This window comes from Electrophorus electricus, chromosome 20 (genome assembly GCF_013358815.1).
Source record: "Electrophorus electricus isolate fEleEle1 chromosome 20, fEleEle1.pri, whole genome shotgun sequence".
Lineage (NCBI taxonomy): Eukaryota > Metazoa > Chordata > Actinopteri > Gymnotiformes > Gymnotidae > Electrophorus > Electrophorus electricus.
The window spans coordinates 15,503,216-15,523,353 of record NC_049554.1 but is presented as its reverse complement, the minus strand read 5'-3'; the positions used below and the strand labels follow the sequence as shown (position 1 = coordinate 15,523,353).

General features: G+C 37.9%; 3 protein-coding genes across 5 annotated transcripts in view; 2 read left to right on the top strand and 1 right to left on the bottom strand.

The window, feature by feature from the left end:
- The first annotated feature begins 1,214 nt into the window (after nt 1-1,214).
- On the top strand, nt 1,215-3,303 carry rpl29 (ribosomal protein L29). Its single transcript, XM_027017538.2, has 4 exons — nt 1,215-1,273; nt 1,731-1,782; nt 1,867-1,931; nt 3,146-3,303. The coding sequence occupies exons 2-4, from the start codon at nt 1,746-1,748 to the stop codon at nt 3,236-3,238; spliced, it is 195 nt and encodes a 64-aa protein (XP_026873339.1). The 5' UTR covers nt 1,215-1,273; nt 1,731-1,745; the 3' UTR covers nt 3,239-3,303.
- LOC113582010 (troponin C, slow skeletal and cardiac muscles-like) lies at nt 3,153-6,593 on the bottom strand. 2 transcript variants are annotated; one of them, XM_027017537.2, is made up of 6 exons: nt 6,529-6,593; nt 6,207-6,237; nt 5,407-5,553; nt 5,123-5,237; nt 4,675-4,811; nt 3,153-4,537 (listed from the first exon to the last, which is right to left on the bottom strand). In XM_027017537.2, the coding sequence occupies exons 1-6, from the start codon at nt 6,550-6,552 to the stop codon at nt 4,506-4,508; spliced, it is 486 nt and encodes a 161-aa protein (XP_026873338.2). In that variant the 5' UTR covers nt 6,553-6,593; the 3' UTR covers nt 3,153-4,505. The 2 variants fall into 2 exon arrangements, with proteins under 2 accessions (XP_026873338.2, XP_026873337.2); XM_027017536.2 differs by having other exon boundaries at nt 3,153-4,811.
- Nucleotides 6,594-16,158: 9,565 nt separating this feature from the next.
- Nucleotides 16,159-20,138, top strand: part of LOC113582019 (nck-associated protein 5-like) — a 69,106-nt gene continuing 65,126 nt past the window's right edge. For both annotated transcript variants that reach the window (XM_035520657.1, XM_035520655.1), the window contains exon 1: nt 16,159-16,291. The gene's annotated coding sequence lies outside the window, so the exon portion shown is untranslated. The remainder of the gene's footprint in view (nt 16,292-20,138) is intronic.

Below are 20,138 nucleotides of genomic sequence, written 5' to 3'. Positions count from 1 at the left end.
CTGAAATAAATTTTATTTTATCAAAGAGTTTTGATAAATGCAAGTTAGTTCAGCAAATTTAAATATTGTTGCAAAGCAAAGCCAGCAAAGAAAACTAAATACAGGGCATGGCTCAAGCAAGATCACAGTGCTTCAACATAGCTTCACCGTGGTTGGGTTGGGAGGTGGGGCCATGAGAGCAGAGTCTTGGTACAACCCAGAGGAGGACAGCGTTTTGGAATCAAATCTCTTTAAAGTTGTTTCTGTGAGGCAGTATAAGATTCTGCATCCTAGAGGTGTTTTTAGGCAGCAGAGACATGTGCTTGGTATCCATTTTGTAATATTACACAATAAAGCAAGTCAAAATGTAACTGCTTCTTACTGAGTACTGTAAATACTTAATATTAGATTGTATGTCTAATGGCACCAGATGTAATTCACATCGATCATGCTTTAACCTCTAATTTTTATAACTATACCAAATATACTTTTTTCCATTTTAAATGTTTCACAACTTTTCAATTTGGTTACTTTTTAAAATATGATGACACATAGGTTAGTGATAATATGTAATATCTGGAACTGATTTAAGATCTTTTACTATGTAAACACAATAATCTGAACAATAATCTGAGAACTGTTTAATGGCAGAATTCTTTATATCCCTTTATATTTTGTCAAGTAACAACCATACATTTAATTATACCTAATGTGAACATACCATAACATTTTCAATTCTCGGGCAGTTAGGACTGAGATTAACAGATGGGATAACAGTGACATCTACTGGATAATATTGAAACCATGCAGCGAAATTAAAGATTATTTACACAAATCTTGCAGTATTGTCTGTTACCTAAACGTGTTGCAAATGCCATAGTATTTCAGTATTTTCATAGTATTTCTGCCCTGAAAGAAGAATAAAAATCCTATGGCACAATAAAAGATCATGTTTTTAATGGAGGGCACACACGTCTCTCTCCATTCCTGTGGGTGTTTTAGTTAAATCATAGGCTACTCAGAGGTTATTTTTAATTCACATTTCACATTAATAGGAATAAATATGATAAGAAGAAATAAGAATTATATATAAAAAGAAGAAAATCTCTTTCTCTGGAATATTTCTAAAAGTAGTTTCAGAGTAGAAATAAACGATGTGAGTGTTTCAGATTTGGATGCTGGGGTCATTTTGTAGTTCTCTTCACGACTCTTATTTCCCATAATTCTTCACGTTTAGTTCCCATACTTTTTTCGGTTCTCTCTTTCTTCCGGTTGTCGCGCTATATGCTGGCAGGTATCATGTTCACTGCTTCATTTTTGTACAATCTAATGTCATCCTGAGTGTAAATAAGATCTTTACAAAATTATACACCCTTGATGTATATAATAATAGTTGAAAAGTGACAGTATTCAGAAATTAACTCGTTTATGTTGTACCATTGCCCAAGAAAAAAGTTTTTGTCTTGCTAGCTTGTTAGCTTGTTGCAGTGATGTAGTTGTGGTAGGTGGAATATTAGAAACGGCCGCGCTTTTGGTTTAGTTTAGAAAACTAATAACTAATCCTGTTTACTATACCAAGTTTTAAATGTTTAAACGCTTAGGGCATAGCAACCTCAGGTTAGCTGTCCTCGAGTGTCCAGCTGTGTGCAGCGCTGCAACGGAAGAACCGGAGCGGCTCACTAATAATTATTGGTTATATTTGAGTTTAATATTCGTGGTTTCATGACTTGCAAAAACTTGTCAATTAACAGACGTTGTGATTGAAGATGGCAAAGTCTAAGAACCACACCACGCACAATCAGTGTAAGTACTGTACAGTCCTGTAGCGCCATGTTAAGCAGCAGAGCTAGTGTTTACTGTGGGGTTTACGCTTGTTTTCTTGTGCAGCCCGTAAGTGGCACAGGAACGGCATTAAGAAACCTCGCTCTCATCGCTACGAGTCCCTAAAGGGGGTGAGTATAGCGCCCGGACATGTGGCAGTTTCCTTTAGAGTTAAATGCTTGTGCGTAATCGTGTTCACTTGACTTCTAAGTCAAACAACAATTATTGATGATAAACTTCATATTCATGACTTTCTTCGCATATATTAAGATATACAGTAGGCCTGTTTGTACCTGTTGTATCAATATTTATGCCTCTAATATTTCCAGGAAAGGCATTTTAACTTGGTACTAAAGCTCAACTTTGTTACTCTTGATTATACATTATATACTCCTGCTTTGTAACATCGCTAAGAAATGTGCAAGTTTTTTTTTTGGAGAAGCTTGTTAAACAACTGGCTCCTTTGTAAAAGAATAAACACCTGACTATTGTTGTAACAGTTTACACGTTTAGTACTCTCAATTAACTGTAGAATTGGCTTTTTATAGAATATTAGTGATGTAACATTTTTTAAAACGACTGTGTATAGTTAAGTATTTTGGTTTCTCTTAGACCATCTCCCACACCCAACATTAAATCTAATTTCACTAGGTTACTTTGGCATGCCAGAGTTGCTTGGTTCTGCTGTAGGTCTGGACTCAGTTTGCTCTTCTTGCTACGTAACCTGTCATTACTCAAACTAAGGGGGTGTTTAAGTAGCACGCTCTCTCCACCCTTAACAAAATGGCACCTTCACAACCCTGTAGCTTCATTTAAGAAGCCTTTTGAAATCCTTTATGGGTGAATAGAAACAAAATCCTGTATTCTGTAAGAACGATGCCTACGAATCAAATAGACCTTACAATATTATGCCATGTTACCGGTCCTAAGATATTTGCAAATTGGAAGCAATTCCATGCAGTTTAGTTTACTCCAAGTTTGTAATTGTGTTCCACCTTGGAGAAAATTGCTTTAATTTTGGGTGTAAGCTCACCTATTTTAACTATAAACAGTTATTTAAAATGCTATTTGACTAGTATTGATTAAAAGCACATTCTGCTGTTTAAATAATACTAAAGAGCAAAACTTAGAACAATCACCTTTTACACAGGAGCTAGCTGTTTAGATTTAGTATCCAACCATGTTAAACTTTCAAAGTTACCAGATGGACATTTCTTTGCGATGGCTATAAAGCAGGATTATGTGATGTGTTGTCAAGGTGATGCATTAAGAGATGCAGATGTGGGTGTTGATCCAAAGCTGCATAACTACTAAACAGTTCCTCTTTTGGGCTTTCTGTTAACAGGTTGATCCAAAGTTCTTGAGGAATATGCGTTTTGCTAAGAAGCACAACAAAAAGGGGCTGAAGACCATTGCAAAAAAGGAGGCTGCCAAATAGAGAATTAGCGATATTGCAAAAGGACTTTATCATCCACAATAAAGCCATGCTTTGGTAATTGAAAATGTGAATTTCTTATTTGCCGTTCTCTGCATTCTACATCGTTTTCCTTTCCTGAGACTTCATTTGGCTTCTTACATCTGTTGGGAGCTACAGTGTCTGGATATTTGTTCCATCCATGCACATGCCAATGCTCACACAGACTCCCATTTTAGGAGTACATTTGTGAAATCTGCCATTAATGACCAGACTTTTTTGCTTTAAATTTTCTGTTTGGCTCTGATCCTTAGTCTTGTAAAGATGTGTGTGACATGGTCAGTAGCAGACCACTCATTTATTGATGGTCAGGTGGTTATGTGGCATTACTGGCCATGTTGTCTATTAGACTGTTTGAACGTGAAGCATAATGACAGGTCTGTGTTACCTGGGTGCATGGTCTTGCTTACAGTCCAGTCAAACCTGCAGCTTTTCCAGGTACAGAGTGTTCTTGTTAGACTGACCGTTTTCCCATTTATAAGATCAAGCCAAAGTGTTAAGAAATTTTGCAAGTATTTGTTTAAAAGTACATTTTTAAGTGTTTTGTGTGTATGTATTTAAAAATGGCAGCTTTTAACTCTTCATTGGTCAGCTTCTGATCATGAGACCACTGGATGTGCTTAAAACTACAACACTGCTACTGGTCCTGTGGTCAGTGATTACTTAAGTTTAGGTTAATTGCCCACCTGAGTTTAAACACCTAAAAAGCACATCTGTGTATATCTAATGAAGTGTAGTGGATGTCATTTATGCAATTCTGCAAGTGGTTAAGAATTCTGATTAATCATTGAGAGACTCATTACTCTGCACTGGAGACATGTTCAGTTGTCATCATTTTGTCTTTTGGAAGTGACTGGTACTGGTAAAACATTCCCATGTTACTATCCGCTAAGGTTAATCCTGTCATCTCCTGGTCCAGAAATAGCTGCAGCATATTTGACATCAGTGCTAATCCTACTGGCTCTCCTTTGGAGCGGGTATGCAAGCTTAACTCGTCCAGTCTCCAGAGAGTTCTGCTAAACCTGATCCTCATTCTCCTGCAGTTTACCCAATGCTTAGAAGTTCTGCATCTGAAACTAAATGGTCAGTTCATTTAGCCTTTTATAAGCCCTGTATTTCACACACACTGCAAGAGGAAAGGATTGCACACCAGTGGGGTCAAACTTCCATTAGTTCATTGTGAAGGACAATCAAAACGCATGCAAACATGTACAGTTCATTTCTCAAGAAGTCATTCCACTCCTTTCATGAATTCCAGGAACTCTGAAATATAAAAAGTTTGTATTTAGCATTTGTGCTTGATTAATGAATGATTGGAAACATTTTATTCAGTAACTATTTCAGCTATTTTTATATATATGATCGGCAGTGTATCCGTGATGATTTGAGCAGTGTGTTACCATCGTAATCTATCTTCCCATCATTATTTTTGTCCCCATCTTTCATAAGTTCTTCCACTTCTTCTTCACTTGTGGTCTCTCCAGTAGATTTGAGCATGGCCTGAAGTTCTTCTATGTCGATATATCCATCTCTGTTTCTGTTAACAAGTTTGTTTTAACTGTCATTTAAATAAGTCGCCCTTATGCTATTCTGCCATGAGTTGTTTTGGAACAGTGCGTCTCTCAGTGAACTTGGAGGACAAGTGTTTTTCCACCTTTAATAGTTTAGTCATCTGCCAGAAGCATGTATAAACACAAGATCAGAAGATATGTTCAATGTAAACATAATGTAAAATTCAGTGTAAAAAGTTTGAGCAGAGGGCTAGGTAATACTCCACAGTAGTTTAGCTCTGAGGATTACTGTACTCAGTATAGTTAATGCTGCAGGATGTTTTATTTCAGCACTCACTTGTCAAACATTCTGAAGATGTTGGAAAGCTCTTCCTCAGACTTTGCCTTACTGTCATCCTTCATGCATCTTACCATCATCACCAAGAACTCATTGAAGTCCACTGTACCGCTGCCTGAGGATCAGCCACAAACGAGTTACATAGCTGTTATATATCAGTAGTGTTATTGGGCAAGAATGGAGTTTTAAAATGTAAAGCACTGGTTATGACTTTCAGGTTTATTAATGTTTAATGTTATACTACAACAGCATGTTTGTCATAACCAGGCTGATGAAGTCTATACCGTCCTCGTCGACTTCGTCGATCATCTCCTGTAGTTCTTCTGGTGTGGGGTTCTGACCCAGCATTCTCATCACCTTCCCTAGCTCTTTGGTACTGATGCAACCATCTTCAGCGTCCTGCACAAACACTTCAAATGCAGCTTTAAACTCTGGAACACACAAGATGCCTGAGGTCACTGTTAGAGTTGACAGAGACAAACATTAAATGGTGTACAATGCCTTATTCTCAGATTGCTTTCATTCAAATCTAAATTGTATTACTTTCTAAAGGGACAGCAAAAAATTGTTCCTGTGATTAAATGAATATTAATACACAAAACCTAAAATAAAACGGGCATAGCAATATAGAATGACGCTTCACCCTTGTAGAGGTTTATATTTGCCGTGCATCAGTGTTTAGCTAATGTAGTCATACAGAGTAATATGTTGCATTTGCGAGATCAAGTCAGAAACAGTTATCTAGACATGGGCAGAGGCAATGAATAAATAAATAATTGCCCTGAAATATATTATTCATTTACTAATGAATTCTAATACAGAGTAAAATGAACACTTCAGTAGGATCTGCTCTAAGTCAGCAACCTGCTGATCTATTCTGTGTGCCATGTAAGGAGTTTATATTTATAAATGTGATGCATGGAGCCTGAGTAATGCTGATAGGTTGTTCCAGTTTTCCTTTGGGGAAACTTGGTGAACTTATGATCTGTTGATAAGTCTTGATTCAAATACAGTTATAACAAGCTGTTCTATCTACACATATAAACACTCATATATGAAGAAATTAAAAATGTTCTGGGTTTACCACTTTTTTGTTCATCAGTCAGCTGCTCCACCTGCAGACAAGTATAAAAAATTCAGGAACACGCTTGGCTATTTTTTAGCACATTCACTGCTATCTGAACATATAACTGCAATGTACATAGGTAAATAACAGCATTTTTATAATGTCTTTTTCACTGTGTACATTAGCCACATGTCTCATGAAACAGTTTAGTTTAGTAATGGTTAGCTGACTGATTTCTCTAACTGCTAAATTGGATATGCCACAGAGACTATATTTCTGCAGCTCTTTGTGATACTCTAGAAATTAAAACCTTATACACTCTTTATGTTCTGGGCCTTACCGCTGCCTTGTAGATATCATCCATTGTAGGTCTCTGGGTGTGGAATGGGGTTCACTAACTCGCTGTCTTACTGAGAGATTTGGGAATTCTAGTTATAGCCCATGGTTTTATAGTCCTGGTCCTCCCTCCCAAGACATTAATATGAATAATTCATGAACAGCTGGTTTGGATCAAATATGTGCCCTACAGTAGTGGCTCTTCCCTCTGTGTTCCAGTAGAATAAGATATTTAGATTAACTGTTAAGAAAATACACCAACAAGATAAACCTCATAGATCAGCATTTATTTAGAGCATACTTTAAGAAAGAGGATTTATTGGTGTGACTTCTAAGGCACATAATATTCAGATTTCACCATTATGAAAAATGGCACAGATTTGCAAGATCTTTTGCATTTTTACTTGCCTCTGTTTTTTTTTTTTTTATATACGGTCACTCAGACACAGTCAGATGACAGGCACACTCAGACAGCAGACAGTCAGACGACAGACAGCGTATTGGACAGCATATGTTATTAGTATATAAACAAAAAAAAGGGCATTTTTAGATTTACAGGATATATTGGAGGTGTACAGTTTAATGTTTACAACATTTGGCAGACACTCTTATACAAAGCAACTTAAATATTTATCAGGATGACAGAACATGTGCTCGTCTGAGAATCACAGCCCTGGTCTTGACAGTACATGTGCTCTGGTCTTGCTGTTACTAGTGCCATGCTCTACTTGCTCTAAGGTAAGCTACAACAGTAATGATCTCACCTCCTTATCCATATGCGGCCCAATATAAACATTTTAAATAAACTGAATGCTTGCAGTCTTAACCTGCTGTTGTCTAACTGTATTTAACTGTATTTAACATAACCTTTAATGCTGCTAGGCCCCCAAATTAATTTGGTTTATTGATTTTCAGGTAATTCCAAAGAACACAATTCTCACAAATCCGACTGAATGCGGGACTGCCACATTTATTAGCACTGCTGTTTTCTGTATCTTATGTATTATAATGAGATCAGGTTGTTTTGACACTACTAGTTTATCTGTCTGCGCGTGGAGAGCTGCGTGTGGGATTGCTCGGGGTTCCTCTACCTAGCATGTCCCCCACCACCCCACTGGGAAAGTTTCTTTTTGGTCTGTTCTAATATTTCCTTTTCTCTCCTTTGTGTTTTAAGCACATGAGCCTGCTCTTCTCTGACGGCTTTAGTTCTTTCCATTGTCCTCAGCTGTCTGGTAGCACTGGTAACACACTGGCTCAGTAACCCTGAGAGAGGCTGTTCCAAATCCCATTTTTGGGTTGTTCGAATTTCTCTTTGGAGGAGTCTCTTCAGTAGTATTTCAGGTTCGGGTCATACCAGTGCCTAGCTGGGCTTGGTGTTGGTTCTGTTTATTTTAGCTTAGTTTATCAAGTTCTCTAGCTGCTCTTCTCTTAAGTTCTGTTATGACTTGCACGGTTTGTTCTGGTCCTCTGGTTTGTTTTGGTGTAGTAGTAATAGAACTGTAATAATGCTGTAAAGTTTGGCACAGTTGTTTTAAGCTTTTTTTCTCAAGACTCCTGTAAAGGTAAATCAGTGTGCATAGTCTTGGCTGTCATCTGTCTGTGCATGAGTCCAAACCACTAGTGCAGTTCTATGAAACGGGTCCGGCATTACCAACATAAGAATAGGCTTCTGTTTTTTACCACCATGCTTAAATGGGTACTTCGCAGGGCTCATGACATACTGGGGCTTTTCACTAATCTTTCAATATTCTTGTCTTTTCTTTAACATTTGTTTGGACACTGTGTACTCTGTGAGAACTGCTGTTTAAGCTCTTTAGCGTATATCTGTGAATGTATGGTGGAAAATGCTACTTTTGGAGAAGCACATAGGGATGTTATTTAACACAGTTAGGAGAAGTACACAGGGTTGTCAGGAATTGGATCCTAATACAATTTCACTGTTAAATTATAACCAAAATCTCAAGTTCACGTCCAGCTTCATTGTTAAGTATTAGTAGACAGAGAGAAGAAAATATTTTAGTACACAGTACCTCAGTACTTGAAAAGAGAAAAGGTGCAACTAAAAACTGTAATCTCATTTTAATAAAAGACTAGACCACTCTGAGGGACAAAAAAAACTCAATATTCAAACTAAGACATCTGGATTGAAATGTCTAATTATTTAATGTTTTCAGCAAGTAGCTTGGTCCTGTGCGTCATGCTGTCTGGAGCAGGCTGTTCTCTCCTCAGTATTACAATCATTGAAGTTTTTCCTGTCTTCACATCTGCAGCTTTCTGACAAACCAGGACTCCCCCCTCTGTCTCCTGCATATGTTTCACACATATTTTAGGGTGTCTTATATTCTGCAGGCATTGACCACATACCCCTCCCTGCTTTTCATAACAAGCCTTGTTGCAATCTCTCTTTGTGCAGGTGAGCAAAAGATTTGGTTCTAAGTTGATAAATATCTGCCATCTTTAGAGTGTTTCTTAGGTACTCCTGCTGTTACTTACACATTTATCAGTATAACAGCAGGTGTTCCTGGATAGAATTACCAGCACGTTGACCTGCTCTACCAGATGATCTGCAAGCACTTTCTGTTTGTGATGGAGAGTTCAGTGGAGCTTTTTACCACTGTTTTACCACTGGCTTTTTGCCCCAGAGATCAGGGGGCCCTGCTTGCCACAAGTGGTTGGCTTAAAAAATGAAAGAAACTGACTAAATACATTCATTCTTTTTTATTCTTCGACCTCATAGAGATACCGTAACATGCTAGCTAGCAGTATGCAACCACGAAATGCTCGTATTCTAATGGCACCAAAAAAAAAAGAAAATTAAGGAAAAGAAAGCAGGATGTTTAGTTCTGACTGCAGTAAGAAGATAAGCTATGGATCAGATGTCCCTAATAACATGATCAGTGTGTTTTTTACATTGACCTCATACACCAGGTATTTCACAAAAACATGAAACAAGCCTCATTTCTATAATTTTCCCACATAAAGGTTTTTTTTTTGGTTTTTTTTGCAGATTACAAATTATTCAGGTCACTGAAAGGCTAACAAATCAGTTTATTTGTATTGCAAAAATCTTATTTGTTTGTGCACTGTATTTATTCTCATAGGTACCATAGAATATCATAACACCCTAAAGCTAATAACACTTGTCTAAGCATGTGATTTAACTGGTGATCTGGTCTTTTTTATTAAAAAGTGCCCCAAGCCCCAAAATATTTAATTTTTAATTTTTTCACTCAATACTTTTCCAGGGAGTACTTATTTATACAAGTATTATACAAGTATTTATACAAATCAAAGGACCAAGACATTCAGTGTTTCAAAATGTATCTGTGGTTACAGAAAAGGGTGAAATGCTTTGGAAATTATAATAATAATAATAATAATTATAATAATAATAATTACAGCTAATATACACAGATACAATTATCCAAGCATGTAAGATACAATTTAGACAGATGAATCATGCTCTTTTGGTGTGCATATTGTGATTGGAAATCATTATAAGGACTGCACATCATAGCATGCTTATAAAGCACATCACTTGTGGAGGAAAATCTTTGATATTCAGAGGTAACTTTGTTCTATATTTTGCAGCGAAAATAATATTAGAGGCTAGACTCAATTTGATGACTGTGATATAGTGTATAATAAAATCACTTTACTCATTTGACTCAAAACTAATTTCTGTTTAAAAATTTCCTGCTCGTAAGCAGTGACCTGCAGTCGATTCCTGGCTTGGCTTTTGTCTGTGTGAAGTTTGCATGTTCTCCATGTGCCTGTATGGGTTCCTCTGAGTTCTCTGGTTTTGCGCAACATTGTACCTTTTGGCACTGGATAACATAAAACACACAAAAAACCTTTTGTGTAATTATAGTACTTAGTAAAGACCACACATACATAAATTTTAACCAAGAGAAATTGTTCTTTACAAAGATATTAAATTCAGTATATTTATTTAATTCACATTTGGACCAAAATGTAAGTTTTGTATTATTGTAGGTTAATTTTCTTTTGATTGCATTTGTTAGTGCGCTTGGTTTCAGGTCCTAGTCTGTCCTCCTACATGGCTCCAGAATGCTTTTTACTCCTCTCACACCACTATAGTCTTACTACTGCATATTCTCCTGCTTTGATTCTGGGAGCAGACATGTATAATTATTACAGTATGGAAATGGAAATGTGATATTAATATTTTTACCATTTTCTCAAACAACATTACTATGCAATGTGCATATTTGGTTATAAACATATTTTCATATACTTGAATGGAATTACTTTCATGCTTTTATAAATGGTTACATATATATTTAAAAAAATAAAATAAATTATATATATATATATATATATATATATATATATATATATATATATATATATATATAGTAATAAAAAAGTTATAATTATAAATAATATATCATATTTGAAAGATCAGTGGAAGTACTCCTTGTCTACCATAATTGAGACACATTATGAATAAGAAAGTCATGTGTGAACATAAGCGTATGTAAAGCGTGTGTTTTGGCTGGCTGGTGAGGGCTATTGCAAAGTTAAAGCATCTTACTGCTTCTACAGTACCAGTTTCAATATCGAAAAGAAAGAATGAAAACCTCCGTGCCATACTAACACGTAACTAACAGTTATCCTCCCTGTTAAAGGCACGCTAGTGTTATCCCAGTCTCAGCCACTAGGGGATAGTAGTGAGCTAAAATGTACTATATTGAAATAGGAAAAGAATGTGTGTCTAGAGCTAGACATGTGTGCTGTATTCTGCTCGTACCCAAGCCTAGAGCTGCTAACTTTGATTTTGTATGCAGTGTCAGTAGTTTCCCATTTTCTCCTGATGCTGTGGTTGTAAATATGCACCCTGTGTTGTTTACCAGAAATACCGATTTGTACATAGGGTACACTGATAACTCGAAGGCCAGTATTGATATAGGCTCATTATTCTAAGTTTAGTTATTGGTGTGTGTAAATCAGTACTTTTCATTTTATGGAAGTGTGTTTGAGCGTCAACCTGAGGGATTACACACGGGGAAACAATTCATCTTTTATATCATCCATCACATCATTACAGATTAATTCCTGCCATCGTCCCTCCAACCATTATCATGTGGACTGATCTAACTTTGAAAGAATAAACCAGGGATGCTGATCCTGTTGGAACCATCCTTGGATCTGTTTGGATGTGCAAAGACTGTGAACTTATTTCTGAACAGAGTGTTCATGCACTCTTGATAGAGAGTTATTTTATTATGTTAGAGAGAGTCCTGAGAGTTATTTATTATGTTTGTTTTTGTTGCATCCTGAGAATATATACTTGTATACAAGGGTCTGAAACTTTCATTGGCTGAAAGTTGTTACATCTGTTTGGGGTGTAATAGGATAGCTAAGTGCCAGTATTTGTATATATATTTAGCATGTGATAGTGTGGGCAAAATTCCAGCACCATTCCATACTGGTGCCCGAACAGGGTCTTAACTTTTGGTCTTATCTTTTCTTCTGTTGTTTAAATCTGTGACATCTTGGATGAAAACATTCATCCTAAAAGAGAAAATTAAGATAATGCAGCTGTGGAAGCCTCTGCCACCGTCTCCGCACGCAGATGATTTCCGGGTAAGAATGCGGGCAGTGGAAAAGCAAATAACATCACTAGAAGAGATGTACAATGTGGAGAAGTGTGAAGACAGGATCAAACATCAAAATCATGCCAGTAAAAAGACTGATCAAGAGGAGACGTGAGTGAGCGTCAAAACTGCTAGAACAACTGATAACATTACTAACCCTCACACTCCTGATAAAGTTGCTAACCCTCACACTCCTGGGCAGCCTTGTGCTTCTTCCACAAACACACAATCACCTATAAAGATTAAATTCCCATCTAAGCACCTCTTTCACACACCTGAAACCACCCATGAAGATTAAATCCCATGTTTTGAGGGTGAGAGATAAAGGAGATCCCATCACACATGTAGAAAGGTTGTAGAGTTTTTACCTGTCCAACAGCTTCCCAAATCGGAAATACTGGCAACTTTGACATCAGTATTAGCAGGAACAGCAAAGCATTGGCAGCTGGCTGAGAGAGTAGCTGTTAACAGTTTAAATGATCACAGTATAACTCAACACAGTTTAAATCAACACAGTATAACTCAACACAGTTTACATCAACACAGTTTAAGTCAACACAGTATAAATCAACACAGTTTAAGTCAACACAGTTTAAATCAACAGTTTAAGTCAACACAGTTTAAATCAACACAGTTTAAATCAACACAGTATAACTCAACACAGTTTACATCAACACAGTTTAAGTCAACACAGTATAAATCAACACAGTTTAAGTCAACACAGTTTAAATCAACAGTTTAAGTCAACACAGTTTAAATCAACACAGTTTAAATCAACACAGTTTAAGTCAACACAGTATAAATCAACGTTCTTGTTTTTTAGTGAGAACATTATGAAGCTGAGGCTGGGAGAAGGAAACATGAACAGAAACAAGGTGTGAAAGAAACATCAGAGACCTTGTGCATCAGTACAGAGTCTGGAGGAAGAGGAAGCCAGAGGGATACTCCGAGAGAAAATGTAACGATTCTGCTGGCCCGAGTGCCAAAGGGCGTGGAGCAGGACTCACAGACGCCCTCGATAAAGTGATACATTTACTAACATAACATACGAATAATGGTGGCACTCACACACGACATTAACGACAGACATAATGCACACATTTAACTAAACACAGACTACGATAACGTTTAACAATGACGACATACGTGTGTTGACATACAGCAGCAAACTAACAATATCCAACACAATACACACACTAACAGAGGTTTAAATAGACAAAGAAACACAAGACGTTAAACCCTGTGCATGTGCGTGCAATTATGAAGGGCATGGTTACACATGGGGTGAAACCCCCTGCACGCGGAAGGCCATACTACGTGACTTGTCGGGGGGAGAACATCCCATGACAGAAACTGCACAATCCATGTCTGTCTAGCCTACTGCACAGAACTGTAAAGGCTGTGGAAGAGCTGTGCAGAGTTTCAGTACTCAGAGAACAAAGATTTCTCTTAAGCGCAATCCTGCTGGGCACAGGGCTAACAGTGATGGAGGAAAGAGAAAGCTGCCTTCAAGTAAACTTCAAGGCCAGTATGCCTCTGTGACAACCGGGCAACTCGTGCCCATATCTGTGCCCTTCTTGGTTCGGTCATGACACTACCATGTCATGACTGATACATCCTACACACTCACTCATTACAGAGTCTTGGTGGTGGATCGAGAAATCTCCTAGAAACTACGCAGGGGTTGTATGTGCATGCTGACCAATGGTCAAATTGCAATGAGTTTCTGGAAGAGCAGAATGGCATTGCACCCTCCATGGAAAACAAATATCTGACTCTGACCTGGCTTTTCCCTGGATTGTAGGTTTGGACTTCAGAGAATTAAGTGATTGACAATTTTTGCAAATTGACACAACTGATTCACACTGGGCGAGTCAAGAATTCCTGATACAGTTGACTGTCCTTTCACAATGTGTATTGCCTAACCCATTCCTTCAGTGTCAGAGGAAACAGAGGAGCAGATTGTGTGCATAAGTGAGATGGAACTCTGATATTATCCAGCAGATCACTACTGATGATATACCTATCGGTAAGAAGGCCTACATTATTCCTGTGACAGAATGTAACGAGACAAACCATCGATAAAATGTTGACCTCTCCATGGTCATCAATGGTTGTGACCTTTGCATTTCTGTGTCTCCCTTTTGGACTCAAAAACTCTGCAGCCACATTTCAGCAACTGATGCAAAACGTGTTAAGAGACATAAAAGGAAAACTTTGTTTTGTCTACATATGTGATGTTGTAGAGTACTTCCACATTCAGGAGCAGCAGACAATGAATCTTGAGGAACTGTTCCAGTGTCTTGAATGAGCAGGTCCAACATTAAAGGCTTAAATACAATCCCATGCAACAAACAAAGTTTTTTTGGCCATGTTATCTCAGATTCTGGAATAAGGACTGATCCTGGAAGGGTGTGAGCTATTGGTGAGTTCTCGATGCCAAAGAATGTGAAACAAGTGCAGAGATTGCTCGGCATAGCAAGCCAGTACCACCATTCTATCCCTAATGTCTCTAGAACAGCAGCACCAGTACCTGTCCTGAGCCGGAAAGACATGAGCTGGAACTCAACACCAGCGTGCCAAAAGGGTTTTAAGATATAAGGAAAGCGGTCCTTTCTTCTCCTGTTCTTAAACCACCAAACCTCCAGGACTCACAATAAAACAGAAATTCCCTTTTAATATAATAATATATACATTTACATTTAATCTATGTCACGTGTGATTAGTAGTAGTTGAGCAACATTAGCTGAGGAAATGAGGAAAAACGGTAGTTAACTAACAGCCCATCTATCCTGATTCCTCAGACACACCAAATAGACTTTATCTGAGTTCAATCACACACTTTATAATACATATATGTTTGTAATGGAGAGGTCAAACTATTTTGCTTGTCTGTTTATAAATGTGTGCTGTCCGACTATAGATTTGATTAAAAAAAGTAACTTGCAAGTATTTTTTTAAAAGCATCAATAATTGTGGTTTCCTTAAGTTGCCAAAGGAGCTAATATGCTTGTGAACAAAACTCAGCTAAACTTTTTAAACATCTTATATGTTTGTTATAACATATAAACATATAATATTATATTGCACCTCCTCAAAACAAATATTACTGTAGCCTATAATAAGCATGGAAACTAAAAGGCTAATTCAGGGTTCTAACTTTTTGATGGCTAAATGCATGACTGGTACAGGCACTGCTGCCACTGACTGATGGATGCATGTCAGTTCAGGAAGACGAGAGTATGTCCACCTGGGATTCAGATGGCATCTCAGTTCTCTGCTGTACTCACTGAGGCTTTGAATCCAATTTAAAAAAAACATTTACTTCCATACATGAAGGATTTAAATATGTTCACTGAAAACACGTTGGATGAGTGAAAAGAGAAACAAAGAATTTAAATACAAGGATGTTTCCCAAAGACCTGAACTGACCTACTGACATTTAAGCACAAAACCGATTCAGAGTCTTTGTGATAGCGGTGAGTCTTGGTAATAGTGATGAGTCTGGGTAATGGTGACGTCTCATTGGAGCCACTAGGGTTAACTTTAGCCCAATATGCATGTCTTCTTGTCAAATTTTTTTTCTTTAAATTTCTGTAGTTGTACATAAGCAAATAATGGAAAATAAATCAAGAAAAATATCGTTTCTTCTAAATATATGGAAACAACGCATCGTGACCTCATTTATGTAGTGTCACCATATTAGCCAGCACGTTTTCATTAAGGTATAAATGGTATATATTTCCATTTAAGGCCAGTCATGAAGATTTATGTTGTAGATAGGTATCCAGCAGTAGACTATTTTGAACTTATTTTACAAGTAACCATTTTTAAAAAGATATTATTCCATTAATAATCAGTGATAGTTGATGTCTGATGTGAGTGTATCGTCTTTATGGAAGCTAATGTGAAACTCTGTACTTATCAGCCGTTGTTTTATGTCAGTAGTGGGAGAAGAGTTTATTCAGATAGTGACGTCCCATTTCCTATTCTATCCTACCGAAGACCGCAGGGATATTCCACCCGTACGATGAGCATGATACGGCATTATAAGAAAACGGCTTTGTTAGGCAGAGCTGTGAACATCTGCGTATTTACGCGCTTGCTGTAGCCTGGGACGCCGCACCGATCAGCCCGCTGCAGCAGGTAAGTGGCTGTTTTAGCTGAGGGAACCACACAGAGACCAGTCTTGCCGTTGCCGGATTAACGACGCTTGGCGTAGCCTGGCTTTTCACCAACATGCCGTGTAGATTCGTCCTTTGACAGCACTGTGACTTTAGGCCTGGGATTAGAGCAAATAGCCTCTATAGCTGTAGCACTGGGCGTTTCGCTATGGAAGCCCGTACTCTACAGTATCCTATCAGAGCCAAGCGAACAAACACGGCGCTCCTCATCTCTCGCTGTGATTTCATCTCTTTCTATGCCCTCGGTTAGCATTTTCTGAATCATTATTCAAAATATACGAACACACCTAACTGTGGTCGCTATAATAAACCAGCATCGTTATTTTGTGCAATAAGGTAAAGCGTCCATAAATCTCTTATGTCGAAAAGCCAAAGCCTATTTTCAGCTGTTATTACTGGGGGAAAACAAATCTTAGTGTTAATTGGGAGAGTCGTTAGGGCTGGTCGCGGTTACCTTTATGTGAGGTAGATTAACATCTGTGATGGACAGATGCTGAGGCACGATATCCTCGCCAACGTGACGCGGCCGGAGCTCGGCCGGACCCTATAATGGCAGATTTACGCGTCTGTTCTGGACACGCTGCGTGAAGGTTTCGTTTCCTTTCACCTGTTATACTGTTCATTCGTTTTCTGAAAGCGTTGGATGAGGCTCCTGGATATGCTCCCCAGAAATCTCAGGTGGTGTCGGCGATCGTTGATTTGTGTATCAACGGATTGGCTATAGTCGAAAATGACCACGTAATCCTGTCGTTATTGGAACAATTTAGAGACAAGTTATGCGAGGGAAGCTTTTGCGTCCTTTGAAAAAAGGAGCCTGGTAACTAGAGTTATAAAACTAGTGTGGCTATTATCACCATGATCTATGATGAGCGGTCAGTGGAGCGTCACCATCCTCTGCCAAAGGTAAAAGACTAGCCGGGGGAAGTAAGAATGTTGGTTCATGCTTACATGCCTAACCCAAAGCTTCGTGGTAATAAGCGCCATCAGTCTGCTGGATGGGACACTTGTAATACACTCCAAAACACTTCAGTTTATTCAGAGGTTTATTTTTAAGAGTCATATAAAGAATAAAGAATTTCCAAATGGTTCCCAGTGTGGAACGTATGCAGTGCAATTTAGAGTTTTCTGAATCATGAGGGCGTGATAATTATCATAGCCTGGAACCAGAGGAAAGCGACACAAGGGCAGTGCATGATGTCCCCATGATGTCTTCATGATGTTCCACACGTCCCCATTATTTCCCCAGCCTTGGCCTTGACAACCACTTATAAGTAGTGCACATTCCTGGTGGTAATGTTGTTTAGTCCAGAACAAATAAACAAAATAAAATAGAAAAGTGATGAATATATACAGTGATTAATTTTTAGTGCACAGAGAAGAGGACACTTTATTCAGACACATACAAGCCATAGTTATTTTAGTTATTAGAAAAGTTAGGTCTGACATTTAGGCAGGCGAACACGTCTTACTAAAGTTTCTGCAAATTAATGCAAGCTCTTTTAGGTTAAAATCACATGAACTACACCACAGATAGAAAAGGAAATCAGACGATCTAGTTTAATCTTTCTGTAATTTCTGTTTCCACACTACCATGCTACCATGCCATGTTAACTTTGCTATTTAATATTTTATTTTTAATTTGATGTTTCTCCCAGAACCTCAATTGTTGTACATTATATTGACATTTCTTCATGAAAATATGGTAGATAATATTCTGACACTGAATATGCTACTGATAGTGAAGCTGTCTAAAAATGGGTGTTTCCATATATTTTAGTTAGAAATCCACTATATTTAAGTTAGAAATCAGTAACACAGTAAGATTCATTTCTCTGCTTAAATGTGAATGGATTTGCTGAGAGCTTTGGGAAAGTTCCTGCTATTCTTTGCTTGTCCTTTCAATCATTCACTGTATTTTCAGTGATCATGTTTAAATAACTTATGCAAGGCCCAACCCAGTGTGCAGCAGTGCAATTCTATTAGATTAACGTCCTCACCGGGCACCAGTACCCTGAGTACAGCAGAGAAATCAGACCCCAAAATGGACAGATTCATGATTTCTTCCACTCAGGGATGCATTTACCACCTTGAACTGATTTTCTTGAGATATTCATACCAGAAGTTGGATGCCTCATAGAAACAGAACTTGCCCTGGACGTAAGTGATGTCCTGTGGCGAGCCTTGTGAGAGTCCACTGCTAATATCAGAGGACATACAGAAGCAAAAATATTTAAATATGAAAACAGATGTCAATGTTTTTCCAGATGATAAGATTACTTTCTCCACAATCTCTTAGGATAAATATCCAACCGCAACGAACTGCTACCTTTTCAGCACCTTTCCCCCCTTTTTTCTTCACCTTCCCATCTTTATTTTTCCAAACGTGTCATTATGTAAGACTGTGAGAATTGTACTGGGGGCAGAGATGAAAGGAGCTGTTTATAGAGATGTTCAGTAAACCTTGAGTCCTTCAAGGCACAGGAAGGCCACACTGCTGAACATGACAGCATTAGTGTCTTTTTTAACATTAAAAAAATGTGTAGAAGTGTTTCAAAGTGTGATAGAATGTCTCCTACTTTCTAATCATCAAACTCAGGGAAGACACCTCTATGTTTTCATGCTTTTACACACAGTGCTATCAGTGCTTGTTCAGTCTAAACGCTCCTTTATTGTTCATTTGCCCATTATAAAAGAGATCTGTCCTTCTTAGGCCTGAGATCGGGATTGTATGAACTACAAAAAGGGAGTAAAAGATGAAAAAACAGATATCTGAATGCCTGTGAAATCAGTGTTTTGACTGAGAGATGTGTGAACCTTAACATTCCTCAGCACCCTTATGATTGTCTGGCTTTGTGATTTCAAATCAGGCTAATCTTTTTTTTTGCAGGCTGCCACAGTTTGTTGAGGGTCTGTTCTCGCATAATTCATTGTGTATTTAGCCTATATGCTGTTGTCACATGTTTAGTACCTTCCTAGTTCCTCTGTTGCTATTACTGTCTTTATATTTAACTTGGTTTGATTTTTAATTCAGTTGGAGCCTATTTAGTTTAATTTGCTTTGGCCATAGAATTAAACTGTTTTGATTGTTTAATTCCAGTCTAGCTTGTATTAGAGCATTATAGAGCTCTTCTAATTTGGGTTTTTAAGATCTCTGAATTGTGTCTTTATCTGAATCTGCCAAATATGCAGTTGAATTGAAAACAGTGTATCCCCCAAATTATGGAAAGGATTCATATGAGAATATGTGGACATTGCAATATTGAAACATGTGAAATGTATCTGCATGTTGGTACACCAATTAATTACTGGATGCTCATTCGAGTCTAACAGCAGGAATACCAAACAATACTCAGTCGAGTCTAACAGCAGGAATACCAAACAACACTCAGTTGAGTCTAACAGCGGGAATACCAAACAATTCTCAGTCAAGTCTAACAGTGGCAGTACCAGACAATGGACAGGTTAAACCTTGAGTCCTACCTCATCCCTGACTGCCATCCACAGGTTTTTAGACTTATCCAAGCTGCTCTGTGTTAGCTAACACAAAATCCCACAAACACACAAGCAGAAACACACAGATAATGTGTTTCCACACACCTGATGTTCAAATAAAGGCATGGAGGCACATCTGGCAGGGTCAGCATTTCCTCATCCTCTGCCCATTTCATTTTTATGTCTGGGGTTTTGTGATTCCCCAGAATGTTGTCACCCACAATTTTAATTCCCTTGGGAGGAGACATTGATGATTTTGATGAATAAACATTTAGGATATTTTCATGTTTGGTTAAATCCTCAATAACAAAAATCTA

What these genes read in the sequence shown, in the direction of transcription:
- rpl29 (XM_027017538.2), top strand. Translation starts at nt 1,746, where the DNA reads ATGGCAAAGTCTAAGAACCACACCACGCACAATCAGT. An exon ending in CCACACCACGCACAATCAGT is followed by an intron (nt 1,783 to 1,866) that starts GTAAGTACTGTA and finishes TTTCTTGTGCAG; the next exon opens with CCCGTAAGTGGCACAGGAAC. An exon ending in GCTACGAGTCCCTAAAGGGG is followed by an intron (nt 1,932 to 3,145) that starts GTGAGTATAGCG and finishes TTCTGTTAACAG; the next exon opens with GTTGATCCAAAGTTCTTGAG.
- LOC113582010 (XM_027017536.2), bottom strand. Translation starts at nt 6,552, where the DNA reads ATGGATGATATCTACAAGGCAGCG. An exon ending in CGACGAAGTCGACGAGGACG is followed by an intron (nt 5,238 to 5,406) that starts GTATAGACTTCA and finishes GCTGATCCTCAG; the next exon opens with GCAGCGGTACAGTGGACTTC. An exon ending in ATCTTCAGAATGTTTGACAA is followed by an intron (nt 4,812 to 5,122) that starts GTGAGTGCTGAA and finishes ACTTGTTAACAG; the next exon opens with AAACAGAGATGGATATATCG.